Source organism: Notamacropus eugenii, chromosome 2 (assembly GCF_028372415.1).
Source record: "Notamacropus eugenii isolate mMacEug1 chromosome 2, mMacEug1.pri_v2, whole genome shotgun sequence".
Classification (NCBI taxonomy): domain Eukaryota; kingdom Metazoa; phylum Chordata; class Mammalia; order Diprotodontia; family Macropodidae; genus Notamacropus; species Notamacropus eugenii.
In genome coordinates, this window is record NC_092873.1 from 58906516 (window position 1) to 58925794 (window position 19279).

The 19279-nt window shown below is 45.9% G+C and overlaps 1 protein-coding gene across 2 annotated transcripts; it reads right to left on the minus strand.

Annotated features, from left to right (window-relative positions):
* Window positions 1-19103, minus strand: C2H2orf72 (chromosome 2 C2orf72 homolog). Of its 2 annotated transcripts, XM_072640501.1 has the most exons (4): window positions 18192-19103; window positions 7338-7448; window positions 6825-6919; window positions 4559-4646 (listed from the first exon to the last, which is right to left on the minus strand). In XM_072640501.1, exons 1-3 carry the CDS (start codon window positions 19012-19014, stop codon window positions 6855-6857), a joined length of 999 nt encoding a protein of 332 aa, XP_072496602.1. In that variant the 5' UTR covers window positions 19015-19103; the 3' UTR covers window positions 4559-4646; window positions 6825-6854. The 2 variants fall into 2 exon arrangements, with proteins under 2 accessions (XP_072496601.1, XP_072496602.1); XM_072640500.1 differs by lacking the exon at window positions 6825-6919 and having other exon boundaries at window positions 1-4646; window positions 18192-19099.
* Between the last annotated feature and the right edge of the window lie 176 nt (window positions 19104-19279).

Genomic DNA, 19279 nt, shown 5'->3' on the forward strand with positions numbered 1-19279 from the left:
CAAGGTGTTATCTGGTTTTTATTAAATAAGTAGATTGCTATTTCATGTTGGAAAAAGTTAAACATTGATATATCCAAAACATGATACAAACAAGATAATAATGGCACCAGGGCTGCCTAGAAGACCCTCCCAGATCCCAGCTGGAGGACCACTCAGGTGATCAAGGTATTCCTCCCATTTTTAAAGAGCTCAGAGATGGTCACTCACAAAGGAAGTTCCTTCTATATCTAACAATCATCTCTTCAGAAGGAAAAGTGGGTGCACCAAGGTTGATGAATTTCTCATTTGTAGAAAAGGCTCAAGGGCAGGAAAGTTTGTGCGAGACTGTTGGCCTTCATGAGCTGGGGATGTTGTCTCTCTGGCATTGAATTATTGTTCATTCCCAAAGTCTCATCCCCACCAACAGCCCGGAGGTAGGTGTCAATGAAAGCGTTCTCACCACCCTCCACCAATACTTTGCAGATGAGGAAACAGAGGCTCCAGAAAGCACAGGCTCAGGAAGGGCAGAATCTAGAGACTAGGCTAGTTAGTGTTCACTGCTGAGCATTGAATCAGCAGGAGTCTGGGAAATTTGGATCTCCATTCCCAGTCCAGTTTATTTTAGCAGGCACCCAGTGGGCAGTCACTGAAGGAATAAATTAAGAATGTCTCCTTTTCACAGAAAATACTGGAAAGAATTGGAGAGGTGGAGAAAGGGGGTGACTATGGGTATGGAATATTGTATATGTTATCAGACATGATCAATATATCAGTTAGTTTTGTTTAACTCCCCCACACAGAAGGAGTCCATCTAGAATGATTAAAAAAAGACAATTTTAAACAAACAAATAAAAAGAGACTACAGCCATTTTGCAGACAAGTCTCCCCTACTCAAGAGACAGATCGAGAGAAAAGGGAGGAAAGAACTCCCTAGAAATATCTACCCACCACCACCACCTGGGCAATCTTATCATCCCCACTGAAAACTAAGATCTTGAAAATCTGGCCCCAAAGAAGAGCCTTGAGAATGCCCTTCTCCATTATTCACAGAGGTAGAAGACTATGGGCATATAATGCCCTGTGAAATGTCAGACATGGTTGATGTGTTGCTTAGTTTTGCTGAATTTTTTGTCTTTTCCCTCTATGATAAGGAATGACTCTCCAGTAGGAAGGAAGAATATACGGGAAATGATAGGGATAGTGTCTAGATATATATGAGTTCCCTGGAATAGAGAACATCCAGACAAGGAAACTGCCTCCACCCAACAAGGTAGGCACGTAGGTCAGCTCCCCTCTGCATCTTATCTGAAAGTGTTGCCTGAAGCACCAAATGACTTGCCCAGGGTCACAGCCCCTATATAGGTCAAAGGCAGGTCTTGAACCCAGGTTTCCCTGGTTCTAAAGCCAGCTCTCCATCCACTATGCTCTCTTGCTTCTCATGGGAGATAAAGGCAAAATAAAAACAAAAGACATCAGCCACAAAAATTTAACACAAACAAACTCAACAGCAAATAGCAGGGACAGTTTCACTCTACCCATTTTTGTGTCTGGTGAAATAGCTTGGTCTCTAAGCCAGTCCTGGCACACACTCTTCCCCTTGAGACAGCTTTAAGGGGCGGAAGTTGGCATCATTTCATTGGCTAAATGGGAAACAGAACATTGAAATGCCTTGGCAGAAGTTGCACATCCTTCCATGAGACTGTGTCTCCTCAGAAAAGAATTGAGCTGAATTGGATTCTAGCCCATCTCCCTTCCTTATATACTGGAGGGCAGGAACTCCTAATTTCCCTTGGGAAATGAATAAATGGCTCACTTAGCTCCTCATAAAAGGTTGGCTCTCATTCCTGGACACTAAGGGGAAGACTTTGTCGCTCAGAACAATGACTGAATGGCCCAGGCGGTAGCTCTAGATCCCCCATTGGAATGCTTCCTATTTCTAGTTACCACCCCCCCTACTACTCATTTCCTCTTCATTCAATCTGCTTGATGGGGAGCTCAGCTCCCAGGGTCAACATTTCCAGATGATGGGCCACAGAATGGAAATCTCCCTTCTCACAAGATTGCAGAATCATTCCCTTCCTGAGCTCTTGGTACGGCCCCATCTTGGCTCTCAAGCCCAGGCTGCTCCCAGCTGAATTTCATCCTTCCTTCAGAACTGCTCCGCGAAAAGACTGGGAGCTGTGGCACCGAGAGGTCTAGCCTTCAGCCTCTTTTCTATGAAGCATTCTAGGCAGAGCTGCTCATGACCATGATTGGCCATGGAGAAGAGATGAGAAGAGGGACCTCCTTCCCTTCTTTGCAAGGTGGGGAACTATGGATGCTGAACATTGCACACACTGTCAGACTTGATTTGATGGGCTAGTTTCGATGAATCTGCTTTATCTCTCTTTTCTATTTTGTTGTAAAGGGAGCCTGGCACATGTAGACCATCTTTGACTGACACAACATCTCCACATGGAAGGGCATTTAGGGAATGTGCTTCCTGCAGAATTGTAATGATATGAATGGGAAGTTTCTTGGAAGAGAGTAGACCATGTATAGACATTCTGTAACTGGTTCCAGTGGCAAACTGGAGGTGGAATGGGGGGATCTCAATCTGTTGCAGTCACCCCTTCTTCATCACTCTTTGCTTTATTCAGAAGCTGCTTTGCTCACCGACATCCTATCATAAAGGTAAAGATTTTGGGGCCTCTCCAAAGCAATGTGACCCAAGAAACAAACCTCCATCCTTGGCCTTTACATGTGTACTTTTCAAATCTGGATGTAGATAGCAGAAGCTCCAACAATGACAGTTTCAGAAGGTTGGGAGACTGAGTCACAAGGATGTGGGAGTGGGAATGCAGGTTGTATTTTACAGCCAACACAGCACTGATGCTCAAGAAACAAGGAGGAATTCATTGTCTTCAGAAGTTACTTTGGGCTTGGAGCCCAAAGGAAGCTGGAGGGAGGATTAGTCAGTCATTGGATGCAAACTTAATGGGGCCAAGTGTGACATAGGAACCAATCTAATAAGGGAAAGGATGCCCCAGGGGCATTGGGGAAAATGTTTGTACATTTGTTCATGTTCTAGCTTTGAAGTAAATACCCCTTTGTAATAGCCAAGAGATTTCAAGTGGTTTGATGGAACCCTCAGGAACCTTGGAACTCTGAGAGGAAGAGGTCACCTGCCTGGCTCTGGGAAAGAGAGCCACATCTTCATCACAGGGGAGAGCTTATGGGTAGGGGACAGAGGTGGGATAAATTCTGAAATGAATGGGATGTAAAAACAAAAGAATCACTGACTTTTAGAGCTGGATAGGGACTCAGGGATAGAATCCAAACTCATTTTACAGAGGAGGAAGCTGAACTTCAAAGAAACGAGGTGACAAATATTCATGGCAAACTAGAGTCTTAGAACCAACTATGATATGTAGTGTAGGGTTCTTACCTCTCTAACGAGACTCTCTAAAGAACACTTTTAGAAATGTGTGCTATATCTGTTCAGTAAAAAAAAAAAAAAAAGAATGGTAATACAGTGAGTGCAATCAATGTAAGCACGTGTTGACACAAACAGGCACCAGAACCTGGAGAATTCTAATAAGCCATCTTAGTCCCAGGTCAAGATAATGAAATATGCTTCCCACCTCTCAGGGCTGGGTTCTGCCATCAGGACAGCTCCCGGTGCTGATCAATTCTATTTCCATGTTTTTTTCTTGGTTCCAAATGAGCTACGGGGCTAAAGAAAATGATGTGGTAGAAAAGCAAAGGGCATCAATGAAACATTAAAAAACCAAATTATATACAGACTTGGCTAGAACTTCCAGTGCTTTCAAGAATTTTTTTTTACAGTGTATTTATCTATGTTGTATTTATTTATCCTCAAGGTACATTTATTTATCCTTAAGGATGCCATCTAGGAATGTCAGAGCTAGAAAAGACCTTTGAAGATCATCTGATCCATTCCCTTCATTCTACAGATAAGGCAATGGAGGTCCCTAGTTTTCCAGTTAGTGAGTTAGTATCAGAGTCTCGTTATCCTAAATTCTAGGCTAATATTCTTTCCACTATATGACAGTGGAAATGAGGGATGTGTAGGACTGTGCACACACGCAAAACCCATCATGCACATTGACCAACATGGAGGATTATTATAACACTGTAGATCTACAAAGTCCTATGTCACCCTTCCCAAGGCAAGGACTTCATATAACACCACTACAAGGTAGGTTTATCTTCTCCTCAATTTACAGACTGGTAAATTGAGGCATAGAGAAATGAAGTAACAGTCTTGATCCTAGATTAAGATAGCTCTGGGCTAGGAGCAGATCCCAGAGAGCCCAATGTTGTCATCTGCTGCTAAGACAAATGGGGTACACTTTCTCTCCAATCACCAGCCCAGTCTCACCACACTGGTGAAAGATACAGAGGTGCCAGGTACCTTCTACTTGGGATGGAGACAGACTGGAACAAAGAACAGGGAAGGGCCCAGCTCCAGTCTTCAAGACGAGGCAGGGGCAGGAACATAATCCAAAGGTCCTAAGTCCCATTAGTGCTCACAGATCATTATTCCAGGATCTGGGTGGTGACCTGGGATGTCTAGGCGCCTGTCCTTCCCTCGATGTCCTCACAGTGTCCATTGGGAGACAGAACTGTCAGTGCCAGCTCCTCTGAGGGATCCTGGAAACCGTCTACAGCAGAGAAAAGGCGGGGGGGGTCAAACAAGGGATGATGGGCAAGTGATCTAGGGAGCAAACCAGGAAGGATGTGACAGTCCAGCTGTGTCTAAGAGTTTGGGCATTTCAGTGGGTGAGTGGGGGTAGAGCTAATGAACTGAAAAGCATAGTTCTATGTAACTTTCAATGGTATTTCAAGCAGATGGGCAACCCTGAGTGTTGGCAGGTCTATCTTTGGTTGGTTGTGCCAACCTCAGAGCTCTGCTCAAGCTAGATACTTTGATCTTATAGACACAGGAATCCTTCAAGATTCACCTGCACTTTCTCCTAGGGCACCTACAAGAAAAGTCAGCAATGACATCCAAATCAGATGAGACTCTAAGGCAGGGAGGGAATCCCTCGATGCTTCAGAAAGCATCCCCCTGGACACCCTGCCAGTGAGAGGGAGGCAGTGTGGCCATTGATGTGGCCTTGGGTCTTCACAATAGGCAGCTGCGCATTCTGCAAACTTATGTCACTGGGTGACATCAGCTGTCACAATGACCTTCAAGGGCCATCATCCATCAGCAAGTATAGAAACGTCAGGGATCATTGGGATTATCTTAGTTTTCTATCCAAATGTCAGCTATTATTCTCTTAAAATGCAGCTATATGATAACACTATATAAATGTCATCTATTATTATCTTAGAGCATTATATGTATCAGATATTATTATCTTCTAGCACTATATAAAGTCAGCTCTAATCCTCATCTTAAAACTCTATATCAATGGCATCTAGGAAAGAAGGAAGAAAGGAAGAAAGGAAAGGAGGAAGGAAGGAAGGAAGGAAGGGAGGAAGGAAGGAAGGGAGGGAGGAAAGAAGGAAGGAAGGAAGGAAGGGGAGGGAGGCAGGGAGGGAGGGAGGGAAATGTGTGTGTGTGTGAGTGTGTGTGTGAGAGAGAGTGAGTGAGTGAGTGAGAGAGAGAGAGAGAGAGAGAGACAGAGAGACAGAGAGACAGAGAGACAGAGAGACAGAGAGAGACAGAGAGTCTTTCCCTTGTGATGCTCAAGATCATGGGACTCCCAAGATAAAAGTATTCAAGTTTCTCCTTCTCTGTGAGCCTTTTCTGGGTTGGTGTGAGCTTCTTTTGCCCTGAACTACTGAAAAACCTAGAGAAACTTGAGAAGGGAAAGGTGGTAAAATCACATAATATCAAAGCTGGAAGGGATCTAGTCCCTCATTTTAGAGGCAGGTAAACTGAGGGCAGGGAAGGGAAATGACTCATCCAAGGTCACACAGATCATAAATGACAGGTCCTCTGACTCCAGATCCAGTGCTCTTTTTACTCTATGAGAACCAGAAGGTACTCAGAGGTCACCTAGTCCAAGTGCTTCATTTTACAGAAGAGGAATTTGAAAGGAGGGGAGAGAAACTGAATTGGACCAGTATCATTCAGTGTCAGAGCCTGAATTCAAATCCATTTCTCAGATTTCAAAGCCAGTGATCTTTCCTGCACCATATCTTATTCATCTTTATATCCCCACCCCTAATGCTGCCATGGCACCTGCCACCAGACCTTGAGCCTGGTAAGCTCTAATGGCCACTGATGGATGAATGAATGAGTCACAGGAGCCCAGAGTTAGAAGGGACATCAAAAGCATCTACTCTAAACCCCTCATTTTACAGATGAGGAAACTGAGGCCCAGGGATATAAAGTGACAAATTGAGAGCAGGAAAGGACCTTCCAGTCCAACTTACATCAATAGGAATCCTCTCTCTCTAGGATATTCTCAACCTTTGGCATTCAGCCTCTGCTAGAAGACTCAGAGTGACAGTGAGCTCACCACCTGGCCAGACAACCCAGGCCTCTTTGGACAGCTCTGATCATCAGGAAGTTTTTTCCTGACATCAGGCCCAACTTAGCCCTTTGGCTTCTTGTACTTGCTCTTGGTTCTGACTTTCCAGGGATAGTTTTGAAGAAGACTCCAAGAGACAGAGGAGAGATGAGGGACAGAGGACAAGCAAATAGGGAGATGTTAAAACCAGCATGTAAATTATGCTCCTTGGGATACTCCTGGGACCCAGTTTCCAGAGAAAGTTGCTAAAAGGACAGTTCTGGAAGAATGAATGAACTTAATCTGGGGCAAATAACGAGCATGTCAATCAACTGTCCCAATGAGATAACATCTGTCAAGCACTTAGCACAGTACCTGGCATACAGTGGGCACCTATTGCCTCCTCTAAGGACTCCTCAGACCAGGTCTCCCTTCCATGGCCACCACTTCCCTGTAGGTGTTCTCTCCACCTATTAAAATGTGCACTCCTTAAGGGAACAACAGGTCTGGTTTTTGTGTTTGAATCTCCTCCCTTGCCCATGCTGCCCTCCCACCCTCGCCCACCAACTAGTGCTTGGCACAGAACCTGGTATGTAGAAACCTGATGAATGTTTCTTGTTTATTCATCCATTCACATTCTAAAAAAGACAGAGGAATGTCCAGAAAAGGGAAATGAGGCCTCTGGAGAGGTCAGAGTGGAGGGACCATTGGTGGGAGAGGGTAGGGAGTCGGGAGACAGAAAGGAGTTAGGGACAGGGAGATAGGCCTCAAGTCCAGGGCCCTTGAGTCAGATGAGCAGCTTCCCTGGGGAAGACCCAGGAGAGAAGGGAAGCTAGTGTCCCCACCAGAACTGGAGACTGCCCCCCTCATGGAACAGGACATATTTACCCTCAGCTGGACTGTTGGTGGTGCTGTTGGCTCGGTCCTTCCTCCTGTTCCACGATGACCAAGGAAAGCATCTTAGCAGCCTTTGGAATCCCAGCCTCTCCCTCATCCTCTCTGTTGGAAGACAGAACACACCGAGAAAGATGGGGTCAGACACTCAGGGAGGCACAGGATTCAGCCATGGGCCCCACTTGGGGAGATTTGGAGTTCCCAAAGATAAACCTTCTATGGTGCTGAGGGCCTCCTACATCCCTTCAGAGAAAGGAAGGAAGAAACAGAGAGAGAGAGAGAGAGAGAGAGAGAGAGAGAGAGAGAGAGAGAGAGAGAGAGAGAGAGAGACTGACAGACAGACAGACAGATACAGAGACAGAGAGAGACAAAGAGAGACAGAGAGACAGGGAGAGACGGAGAGAGAGAGGGGGAGGGGGAAAGAAAGGAAGGAGAAGAATGCTTAATATATGGAAGTCCTGGGAAGATAAACTTAAGAAAGTGATACTTTAGCACATTGTAAATGTCTAAAACTAAAGAAGAGACCAAGACCATAGAATACCAGATTCAGAGCTAGATAAGACCTTAGAAGCCACTAAGTCCAACTTCCTCATTTCACAGATGGGGAAACAGGTACAGAGCGGTTAAATGACTTGTCCACAGTCTCATGCTAGTAATGTATATGGCAAGGTTGGAACCCGTCTTCCTGGCACCAAGGCCAGTGCCCATGCAAAATTAGTCTCTTTCCCCTGATATTCAGTTCCTAACCAAGGAGAAACCTTGTAAAGTAAAAAGGTAAAGTAAAAGCAAAAAACCTTTACTATGGTGTGAACCCCTTCTCAGAATAGTTTTCAATTGCATAAAATATATAGGATCACAAAGGAAACCAATACATTGAATATAGTTATCAAAATGTTTAAAACAACATAAAAAAATTCCCAGGTCCCAGTTTAAGTGTCTCAGTTTAAGTTTAAGTGCATAGAGAATTATGGTATTTTTGAGATGACCATCATTAAACAAAAGAGAAATTGACCTCTATCTCTGTTAATTTCCCTGAACCACCTCACTTTTCTGGAGGTCACTTTTCTAACAACCTCAGCTATCTGGAACCTGGTCAAAAGGGAGGGAATAAACAAAAGGCCTAGATGGTCAGATTGAGAGCTAGAAGGGACTTGTCCAAGGTCTCACCTGTAAGAAGCAGCAGATTCAGAATCTGAACACGAATTCCACCTCCAGGGCCAGTCAATTCAATTCATCCCTAGGTCCCTTCTATGTGTGTGTGGAGCGGGGAACATAAAGGGGCACAGGGCTCTCCTTTGGGCTCCCCACTATGCCAACAGCCTCCATACTCCCAACCCTCAAACTCAAGCCCCTGCTCTTCAGGGAGCCCATCTGGTCCAAATAAGAAAATTTGGGAAGCACTTGGCACATAATGGGCAACTATTAACTGTGTTACCTCCCTAGGAGCATTTTCACTTCACAAAAAAGGTTTACAATGTAGTTATGATGCATTTTATTGGTGTCTTTACATTCTGTATTTATATTACAACCATTTCCAATTTCCTTCCTCATCTGCAGATGGAATCAAAGGAAAGTATACCTGAGAGATGGTTCTGCCCTAATCATCCCCCACCTTTCTACCAAGGGTAAGAAAGAATATTTCATTCTTTCCTTTCCAAGGCTTCCACTGGTTTTTTCTATACTCAAAATTTTGTTTCCTTCAGAATTATTTTTATTACACTGTTACAATTATTGGATGAACTGTTTTCTTGGTTCTATTTTTTCTCAGCATCAGTTCATATGTATGTTCCTATTTTTTCTGAATTCTTCAAATTTTTTCTTTTCTTTTTTTTTAAACTGGGCCTATGAGTTCATTGGACCAGGAACTCATTGTAAGGAAATTCCCTCTCCAAATGCTCATGTTCTATTATATGTGTGTGTGTATGTGTGTGTCAGTCAACACTGAGGATGCAAAAGACCACCAACCCTGCCTCGAGGAGCTCACATTCTAGTGGGGGAGATGATTTGTACCTAACTGCTCAGGACAAATATCTACAGAACACACAGAAAGTAACCTTTGAGAGAAGGAAGGCAGGGGAGCATTTCTGAAACAGACAGTGCAATCAAAGGTGTGGACACATCCGATGGGACAGTTGAGGGTGAGCCCCAGAAATTGACCAGTGCAGCTGAATCACAGAAGGTGGGAAGAGAAAGAAAATCTAAGAAAACTGGAAAGGTAGAAGGGGCCAGGTTGGGAAGAACCTGAACTTCTAAAGGCCTTGATATTTGACTCTGGAGGTAATAGGGAGCCATTAAGATTTATAGAGAAGGGGAGGGATGTGGTTAGATATGTGTTTTAGGAGATCAGTTTGGGGCAGGAGGATGGACTGGTTGGGGAAAGACCAGAGGCAGGGAGACCAGCCAGAAGAGGCCGAATGTAAGTAGGCTAGGCCTCACAATTGCTACTGAAGTGATCCAGGTGAGAGGTGGTGATGTCTGAGTTGCAGGAATGGAGGGAAGAGGAAATGTCTGAGAGTTATCATGGAGGTAGAAACAAGATCTGACCCTAGATTGGCTCTGTGGGGTGGACAAGGAGTTAAGGATGAGCAGAAGGTACGGAGGTGGAGAAGGCAATCCACAGCATCAAATGCAGTCATCTTCCAAAGCTACCCAAGGGCTCTCAGAGTTTACATCCCACACACAGTCAGACTACAGATGGATTTTCTTGACTCTGTCCTCTATCCCCTATCTCAGGCTCCTTCCCCCTCACTTCTTACTGCACAATAATGTTCATGGATAACACAGCCTTTTCTTTTCAGCCATAACCCAATCTGTGGGCACCTACCCCAGTATATAGTGGGCTATTCTATTGGTCTGTCTTTTGATTTCCTTAAAAGGTCTACACCTTGGTATTAGGACTGCTGGATCAAAAAAATGCACAGACAGCTTAAAGTCTATTTTGTCTTCATTGAAAGGTCATTTTTAACAAGGTTGGTTATTTCATTCCTCAGCACAGGGCAGATGAAAAGCAGTCAAGGTCAAGTGTCTCAGAACTGTAGCCAAGAGAGACAATGGCCTGCTCAGAAGCTGACTGTACAGGAAGAAAGAGAAGAACTAGCAAACCTGGACGCAAAAACACAAGTGTCTATCTGCAAATATCTAGTTTCAAGTCAACTCCACCAACTGAACAACATGTATTAAGCTCCGGCCATATGCTGGCCATTGCCCTAGGCACTGGTGATACCAAGATACGCTAGCAATACATAAATCAAACAGCCCCTGCCCTCAGGGGTCCTTAAAGGTGATCAGAAAAGATGCTAGCTAGTAACAGGCAACACTGATGACATTAATCTCATTTGTTCTTCTCAGCAATCCTGGGAGGTAGGTGTCATTATTGTCCCCATTTTACAGATGAAGAAACTAAGGCAGACAGAGGCTAAAGTGACTCAATCAAGGCTATATTATTTAAGTGTCTGAGGCCAGATTTGAACTCAGGTCTCCTTGACTCCAGTTCCAGCACTCTATCCACTGGAGCGTCTGGCTGGCTATTAAGTATATACTGAACTATGTAAGAAATAAGTTGTGGGGGGGATAGACAGTAGTAGTTGGAGGGATCAAGAAAGACCTCAAGTAGGTGATAACATTCAAACTGAGCTTTGAAAGTTATTATGGACTCTGAGAGGCAGAGGGAGGGGGAGGGCATTTCAGGGATGGGGACAGAGACAGGTGGAAGATGGACCCTTGTCCATCTTCAAGCAGATCAGTTTGACTGAACTGCAGAGTGCATTAAGGGGAGGGACATGAAACAAATTTGGAAAAGCAGCCTGGAAGAAAGAGACAGAAACAAAACTATCAGATGATATGATGGCATACTTAGAGAATCCTACCAAACCAAGTAAAAAACTACTTGAAATAAAAAATAACTTTAGCAAAGTTGCAGGATGTAAAATAAACCCACATAACTCATCAACATTTCTATATATTGTTAACAAAGGCCAGCAGTAAGAGGTAGAAAGAGAAATCCCATTTAAAGTTACTGTAGACACTATAAAATATCTGGGAATCTACCTGCCAAGACAAACCCAAGAACTATATGAATACAATTCCAAAACACTTTTCACACAAATAAAGTAAGATCTAAATAATTGGAAAAACATCCGATGCTCATGGGTAGGTTGAGCTAATATGATAAAAATGACCATCTACCTAAATTAACTTGCTTATTCAGTGTTATACCAATCAAACTACCAAAAATTATTTTATAGAGTTAGAAAAAATAATATCAAAATTCATCCGGAAGAACAAAAGGTCCAGAATATCAAGGGAATTAATTAAAAAAATGCAAGGGAAGGTGGCCTCCCTCTCAGAGTCCATAATAACTTTCAAAGATCAGATCTAAAACTGTATTATCAAGCAGCAGTCATCAAAAGTACTTGGCATTGGCTAAGAAATAGAGTAGTGGATGAGTGGAATAGGTCAGGTACACAAGACACAGTAAACAATGACGATAGTAATCTACTATTTGATAAGCCCAAGACTGCAGCTTCTAGGATAAGAACTCACTATTTGACAAAAACTGCTGGGCGAAACTGGAAAATAGTATGGCAGAAAGTAGGCATACATCAATATCTTCCACTATATACCAAAATAACGTTAAAATGGGTGCATGATGTAGACATAAAGGGTGATACTATTAGGAGTATAATTAGCAAATTAGGAGAGCAAGGAATAGTTTACCACTCAGGTCTATGGAGAAGGGAAGAATTTATGAATGAACAAGAGATAGAGAACATTATGAAATGCAAAATGGATAATTTTGATTACACCAAATTGAAAAGTTCCTACACAAACAAAATCAATGCAACCAAGATTAGGAGAGAAGCAGAAAGCTGGGAAACAATTTTTACAGCCAGTGTCTATGATAAAGGTCTCATTTCTAAAATATATAGAGAATGGAGTCAAATTTAAAAGAACACAAGTCATTCCTCAGTTGATAAATGGTCAAAGGATATGAATGACAGTTTTCAGAAGAAGAAATAAAAGCTATCTATAGTCATATGGAAAAATATTCTAAATCACTCCTGATTAAAGAAATGCAAATTAAAACAACTCTGGGATACCACATCACACCTAAAAGATTGGCTAATATGAGAAAACAGGAAAATGATAAATGTTGGAGATGTAGGAAAGTTAGAATACTAATGCATCATTGGTGGAATTCTGAACTGATTCCACAAGTCTGGGGAGAAATTTGGAACTATGACCAAAGGGCAGTCAAACTGTGTACACCCTTTGATCCAGTCATACCACTACTAGGTCTGTATCCCAAAGAGATCATAAAAAAGGGAAAAGGACCCATATGTATAAAAAGTATTTATAGCAGCACTTTTTGTGGTAGCAAAGAATTGGAAACTGAGGGGATGCCTATCCATTGGGGAATGGCTGAACAAGTTGGGGTATAGGAATGTAAAGGAATACTATTGTTCTATAAGAAATGATGAGCAGGTGGATTTCAGAAAAACCTAGAAAGACTTCCATGAACATCATGATGCTGAGTGACGTGAGCAGAGTCAGGAGATCATTGTACAGTAACCTTGTGGGATGGTCAACTTTGATAGACAGGTCTTCTCAGCAATACAATGATCTAAGACCATTGCAAAAGACTCAGAGGCTCAATTGCCCCCCCCCCCCTTCCCGATAAAAAGAGGCTAAGGTTGCTGTCACCAATGAATACAAGGAGCCATGGCCTAATCATCTATCTGTCCTATAAAGTTACATGATAAGAGAACTGAAAACTGACTTTTAAAAGTTAAAGTTACTGTAGAAATGGAGTAGGAGGATTATTTTGGAATTTGTGTGGAGCAGAGCTTAGATAGGAGAAACGCTAGAAGCAGAGTGACTATTAGAAGTCTGTTGAGGGCGACAGGTGATCAGAACCTCCACTAAGGCAGTGACCCCATGAGTGGAGAGAAGGAGCCTGAGTCAAGGAATGTTGTAGAGGTAGAAATGATAAGACTTGGCAAGGGATTGAATGAGGGATGGAGAGAGAGAAGTTGAGGTTGCAAGGACAGCTAGGTGGTACCATAGTGCACAGAGAGCCAGACTTGGAGCTGGGAAGACTCATCTTCCTGAGTTCAAATATGACCTCAGACACTTAGCTGTGTGACCCTGGGCAAGTCACTTCACCTTGTTTGCCTTGGTTTCCTCATTTGTAAAGTGAGCTGGAGAAGGAAATGGGAAACAACTCCAGTATCTTTACCAAGATAATTCCAAATGAAGTCACAAAGAACAGGCCACAAAGGAACAACCACCAGGTTACAAACTTGGATGACTAGAAGAATGGTGGTACCTTGGACAGAAATAGGGGAGTTAGAACAATGTGTGGGTGTTGGGGGTAAGATCATAGGTTCTATTTCACACGTGCTCAGTTAGGTAGAGATGCTTATGGGATAGGCAAGTGGAGACAGCCAGCAGGAAGCTAGCTCTCTGTACCTCAAAAGGGTCCTCAGAACTGAATTTCAGCACATTCTACAAGAGACAGCAACAATAAAAAAGAGGTGAAATGATCTCCCAGATGTGTATAATGGACTATCCCCTCCCTCACATTTAGATTTGTTTTAAGTTTTGGCAGTTCAAAGTTATTTGACCTCTAATTTTTTGAAGTTAGAGACTGTTTTCCTTCATGTCTCTGTTTTCCCAGAGCCTAGCCCAGTGCCTGGCATACAGTAAATGCTCCATAAATGTTTGTTGATTGAGTGCTAGAATGTAAGCTCCCTTAATAGTCAAGAGTCAAACACTATTTCTTTTACATCCTGTCTATGTAGCTCTGAGCACAGTGTCTGGTATACAGAAGGTGCTCAATAAATGATTATTGATTGTTTCCGAACTCTCTCTCCCACCCATATAAAATATGTGAGTATATTATAATATTAATATAAAGTACCATAGAAATAAAAGCTCTGTTAGAATAATGAGGCCTTATTCCCTGTTTTCAAGTGGAAACCATGGAAGGGAAGCCCATGACAGTGACCAGGGGGGTTTCCTGCTTCTTTCAGAGTGATAGACCATGACCTTTATTTACACAATTAGCCCAAGTGGTAGAGGGAGAGAAAATACCTCTTTTGGATTGTCTTTCTTAAGGCAAAGGGGGGATTAGAGTGGATTCCATCTAGTAGTACAGAGCAGGGTTTAGAGTTAGGAGGAGCTGGGTTTGGGTCCTGCCATGGACAGATACTAACTGCATTGCCTGGTGTCAGTCTCTTTACCTCCGAGCACCCCAGCAGTTTCCTAAGAAATTAGCTAACAAGCTTTTCTTTAGTGCCTACTATGTGCTAGATGCTGGGGATGCAGAGACAGAAGGGAAATAATCCCTGCGCTCAAGGAATTTACATTTCATCTGGATATTGGGTTAGGGAGGAAGGTACAGGCAGCTTGGGAGGCCTCCCCCCGCCCCAGGTCAGAAAAGCTTGTCCAAAGCAGAACTTCAGTTGAGTCTTGAAGGAAGAGAGGAATTCTCTAAGTTCAGGTGAGAGGGAGTAATGTACAGAGGCTTATCTGTATTGGCAAAAAGCAATTTCATACAATATTGATGATGATCGTGATAATACTAACGTAGTACTTACTGTGTACATTAAGGTTTCCAAAGCACTTTACAATTATTAACTTATTTGATCCACATAACAGCCCTGGGAGGTAGGTGCTATTGTGATCCCCATTTTACAGATGAAGAAACTAAGTCAAGTGACTTACCCAGAATCACCCAGCGAGGATGTATCTGAGGCCATATTGAAACTTGAATGTCCCTGACTCCATGCTCAATGCTCTACCCACTAAGCCACCTCATTGTGGTAAGGATACCAGCAGGGTCTCCGGCCAAGTCATCGCTACCTTGTTAAACATCACAGGGCCAAGTTCAGGTTGCTAGGAACCTTCCCTAGTAACCTCCTGCCAAGTGACTAGGAACAGTTACTGCCTATTCAATGACTGTAGTTCTGAATCTGCCTAATTGGACTCTCATCGAGCTCCAATCACTGCACTTTTTCTACAGGAAGACAATGAGACACTTTATCAAAAGCTTTGCTTAAATCAAGGTAAGACCTGAGTCTCCCAAGGTAGCAGCCCTGTCAAAAACAGAGGAAGCAGGTGAGTCCCGCCTGCCAGCCTGGCTGGTCCTCGTAATCACTGCTTCCTTTTCTAGATGCTTTCTAATGATCTGCTCTACAATTTTGCCAGAAATTGAAGTCAGACTTGCTGGCCTATAATTTACAGACTCTTCTTTTCCATATTTGGAAAATCAGGACATTTGGCCCTCTCCAGTCCCATGCTGCCTCTCCTCTTTACCATGAGTGAAGCAATCATATTGGTGGGTTCTTTCCACTGCTATAAAACTCACTGCCTCACTCTCCCTTCCCAGTATTACTGTTTCTAGTGTTGCTTTCTGGAGCCAGGCCTTCTCTCTTTAGAGAATGCATGAAGCCTGTCCCAAGCCACAGATCACCTTCTTACTCTCTGAGAAGGCAACCAGGAGACCAGGTAACCTTGCTTGGCTACCACCAGTGTGAGCCAAGCTCCACTCCCCTCATGGCTCACTCCACTCTGCAAAAGCTCAAAATGGTATGTGGTTTTCCTTGACACTCAGTCTACAATTTCTCCTCATTTTGACTAGGGGCCAAAAGTAACAAACTAATCCTTCTTCCCCATTATAGCCCTTCCAATGTCTGAAAACAGGAGTTAAAAGACATTGATTTTTAGCTGCACAGGCCCTAAGACTCCACCTCTCATTTTACAGATGAGGAAATTGAGGCTCAGATCTCAGGGGTGGTTGGATCAGTCACACCCATTATGAGAATCAGAGGAAGACCTGAAATTCAGGCTTCGTTGGTGCCAGGGTGAGCACCCTCACTCTCAAGGTTCTCTGGTCCACCCTCAGCATTCTCTTTTTCAGGCTAAAGTAGCCACCCTCTTCAAATGATCTCTTACTGCAAAGATTTTACCTTGTTTTCCTTCCATCTGAGATGCCTCAAGAGCCTGCATGCTCCCTGGACCTCCCAAATCCTAGATTGAAAAATACATGCCCCTGTGCACATTTCAGCATGGTGAGGGGGCAGACCTCAACACTCCCTCCCCAACTGCGCTTTTTCAGCACCTTCCTGGGCCTCTCATCTCTGGATGCTTGCGCTCTCCAGCTCTCTCTGAGTCCCAGAACTTTAGAGACAGAAGGAGTCTCACCTCTGTCTCATCTAGGCCCATCCCTTCAATTTACAGAGAAGACAGCTGAGGCTTAGAGAGTGGAGGAGACTTTGACTCATAGATTAAGAGCTAGGAAGGATCTCAGAGGCCACCTAGTGTGATCTCCTTTTTATAGACAAGGAAACTAAGATCTAGATAAGCTAAAAGATCTAGGGTGATAGATGTAGCCCTGGAAGGGAGCTCAGAGTCCATCTAGCTCAATTCTCTCATGTTACTGAGGAGGAAACTGAGGCTGGGAGAAAGGAAGGGATCTGTCCAAGGTCATACATGTAGAAAATGGCAGGGCTGGCTTTGAACTCAGGTCATCTGACTGAAGACCTAGGGCTCTCATTTCCTGAAAATCTCTCAGTTTCAGCTCCCTCCCTTAGGAAATCAGGGTCATCTGGGTTACTTAGGCACCTGTGGAGGCTATGGTTAATGTCCAAGCCCTCCCTGCCTCCTCTTCAATTCACTCCAATCCAGCACGCAAAGCTTGGATCCTAGGGCTGCCTCCCAGAGGAGCCCTAACCCACGGACACTTTGTCAAGTTCTTTGGTCTACAGGACCACCCCAGCCCTCACCAGGTTTCTGAATCAGGGAGCTGGGCAGCACCTTGGATAGAGATCGCTACTCCAGCCCCCTATAAGAAAAAGGAGATGGAGACAAATGAAGTGATTTGCCCCCAACACACAGGGATGAAGTTGGGGTTTGGACCCAGGTTCTCATAGGTTCTTTAGCTGGAATGAACCTCACAGATTACCTGATCCAATCCCCACCATCGTTTTACAGAGGGGGAAACTGAGGCCCAGAGATGGGAAGAGACCTGGCCAAGGTCACACAGTGAGTGGCATAGCGAAGTATGGAATGCCACCGTACACGTCTGGGACCGCAGGACTCTTTTTACCATCCCCACGTTTAATTTCTTCCATTTCCTCACCATCCCTCCCCGCTCACATCTACACACACAGAGATCGTCATCAACTCAAATTGTTTGTCTCCTAGGCTGGAGTGCAAATTTCTCAGTTAAGAGGCAGAGAGCCTTGACAAGGAGGTTGTGTACCCCACATGCACAGTCACTTGGTGAGGAAGCAGTCTGTCCTCCGCGAAAGCCTGCCAAGGCTCCAGCCCAGGAAGACAGGGAACGGAGGGGGAGAGGAAGAGGGAAAGAAGAGAGTGGTACCATGGCTTCTGGGGCATGGGGGTGGGGATGCTACTGAGACAAGGGGAGGGGGCTCCTAGGGCAGGAGTGACGCATGGGGACCCGGCGCTGCCCACTCACTGCCAGAGACCTGGGCCAGCAGTCCCGAGCAAGAGAAAGTATGACCCGTGGTAAGTGCTGGTGCAAATGGACAAATCCCCGTTAGCTCCCCAAGGTTTGAATCTCTCTGGGCTTTGGTTTCCCTTTCTGCAGAACGAGGCAGAGTGGATTCTATGAGCTCTAAGACCCCTTCTCACACCCTAAGAGGGTTGGAGTAAAACCGTGTCCCTACCACTTTCTAGCTGTGTGACCTTGGGCGAGTCCACTTTTCCTCTTTGACTAGGCCTCAGTTTCCTCCTCTGCAGAAGGAGGGCGGCCAGAGAAGCTGGCTCCTGAACTTCTTCCCTGACCCGCCCCTCCTCCTTGACCCCGACCAGCCTGACCTGGAGGCCACTGGCCGGCGGCTGCTCGCAGGGCCCTGCAGGCTGCGCTCTGCACGTCTACGGCGCTGCCCGGACGCACCGGGCAGTAAGAGGTCGCCTGTACAGGGCCGCCCACGTCCCGGCCGAACACCGAGCGCAGCAGCGCCTCCAGCAGGTGCATGGCCTCGGCCTCGCTTCCCTCTTCCGCGCCTTGGTCTTCTCCGCGGCCGCCGCCAGGCTCCTCCACCAGCACCCCTACTAGCGCTGCGCCGCCTCCTCCGCCGCAGTTCCCCGCGTGCCCCGAAGGCGGGGGTCGCCACCCGGGACGCCAACGAGGCCGCTGCCGCCGCCGGGAGCGCACGTCCCGCAGGATCTCCCGCAGGCGCAGGCGCGGCTCCGGGGCCCGCAGGGAAGCTTCTCGGCACAGCACGAACACGAGTGGGGAGCAGATGGCTCGCTCCGGGGGTCCGTGGCCTGGAACCCGCGCCGCCTCCGCTTCCTGAGGGTCCCCGGTCTTGCCGCTGGCCTCTCCAGCCTCCGCCTCCTGCGGGCCTCCGGGCTTGCCACTGGCCTCCCCAGCCTCCGCCTCCTGCGGACCTCGGGGCTTGCTGCCAGCCTCCCGCGCCTCCTCCTTTTCCTCCTCTTCTGCTTCCTCCCCCCCTTCCTCCTCTTCCTCCCGTGGCTCCGGGAAGACGTGGCGGGCGAAGTCCCTCATTAGACTGCGGCTCTGCTCCCGCTCCCACAGCTCGGCCACCAGCAGCACCCTGCCCCGGCCCCCAGCGCCCTCCAGCAGGCCCTGTAGCAGGTCCCCGGGCTCAGTCGCCGCCTCCGCCCCCAGCTCCATGGCCCAGCTCGGCCTGCGCCCGCCGCCCGACACGGAGTCTCTGGACGCCGCTGGCCCCTCCGCGGCCACCAGGCTGGCCCCTCCTCAGCCGCGGCCTGGGGATACCCGCCCCGGGACACGCCCCCGCAGCGGGACTGAAGCGCTGGCCCCAACCTCCTCGCCCCCCTCCCGACCAAGGGCTCACGTGCCGCCCCACTTCGCTGTCATTCCTGGGGCTCCGACCTTGAGGGTTTGGAACGAGCCGGGAATAGGGAGCCCTTGCCAA

Bases quoted from the DNA above. Each gene is read 5' to 3' on its own strand.
- C2H2orf72 (XM_072640500.1), bottom strand. From the start codon at position 19,014: ATGGAGCTGGGGGCGGAGGCGGCGACTGAGCCCGGGGACCTGCTACAG. The intron at 7,449-18,191 runs GTCAGGCTGGTC...GTCTTCCAACAG, and splicing joins CGCCGGCCAGTGGCCTCCAG to AGAGGATGAGGGAGAGGCTG. The intron at 4,647-7,337 runs GTAAATATGTCC...TCTCTGCTGTAG, and splicing joins CACCAACAGTCCAGCTGAGG to ACGGTTTCCAGGATCCCTCA.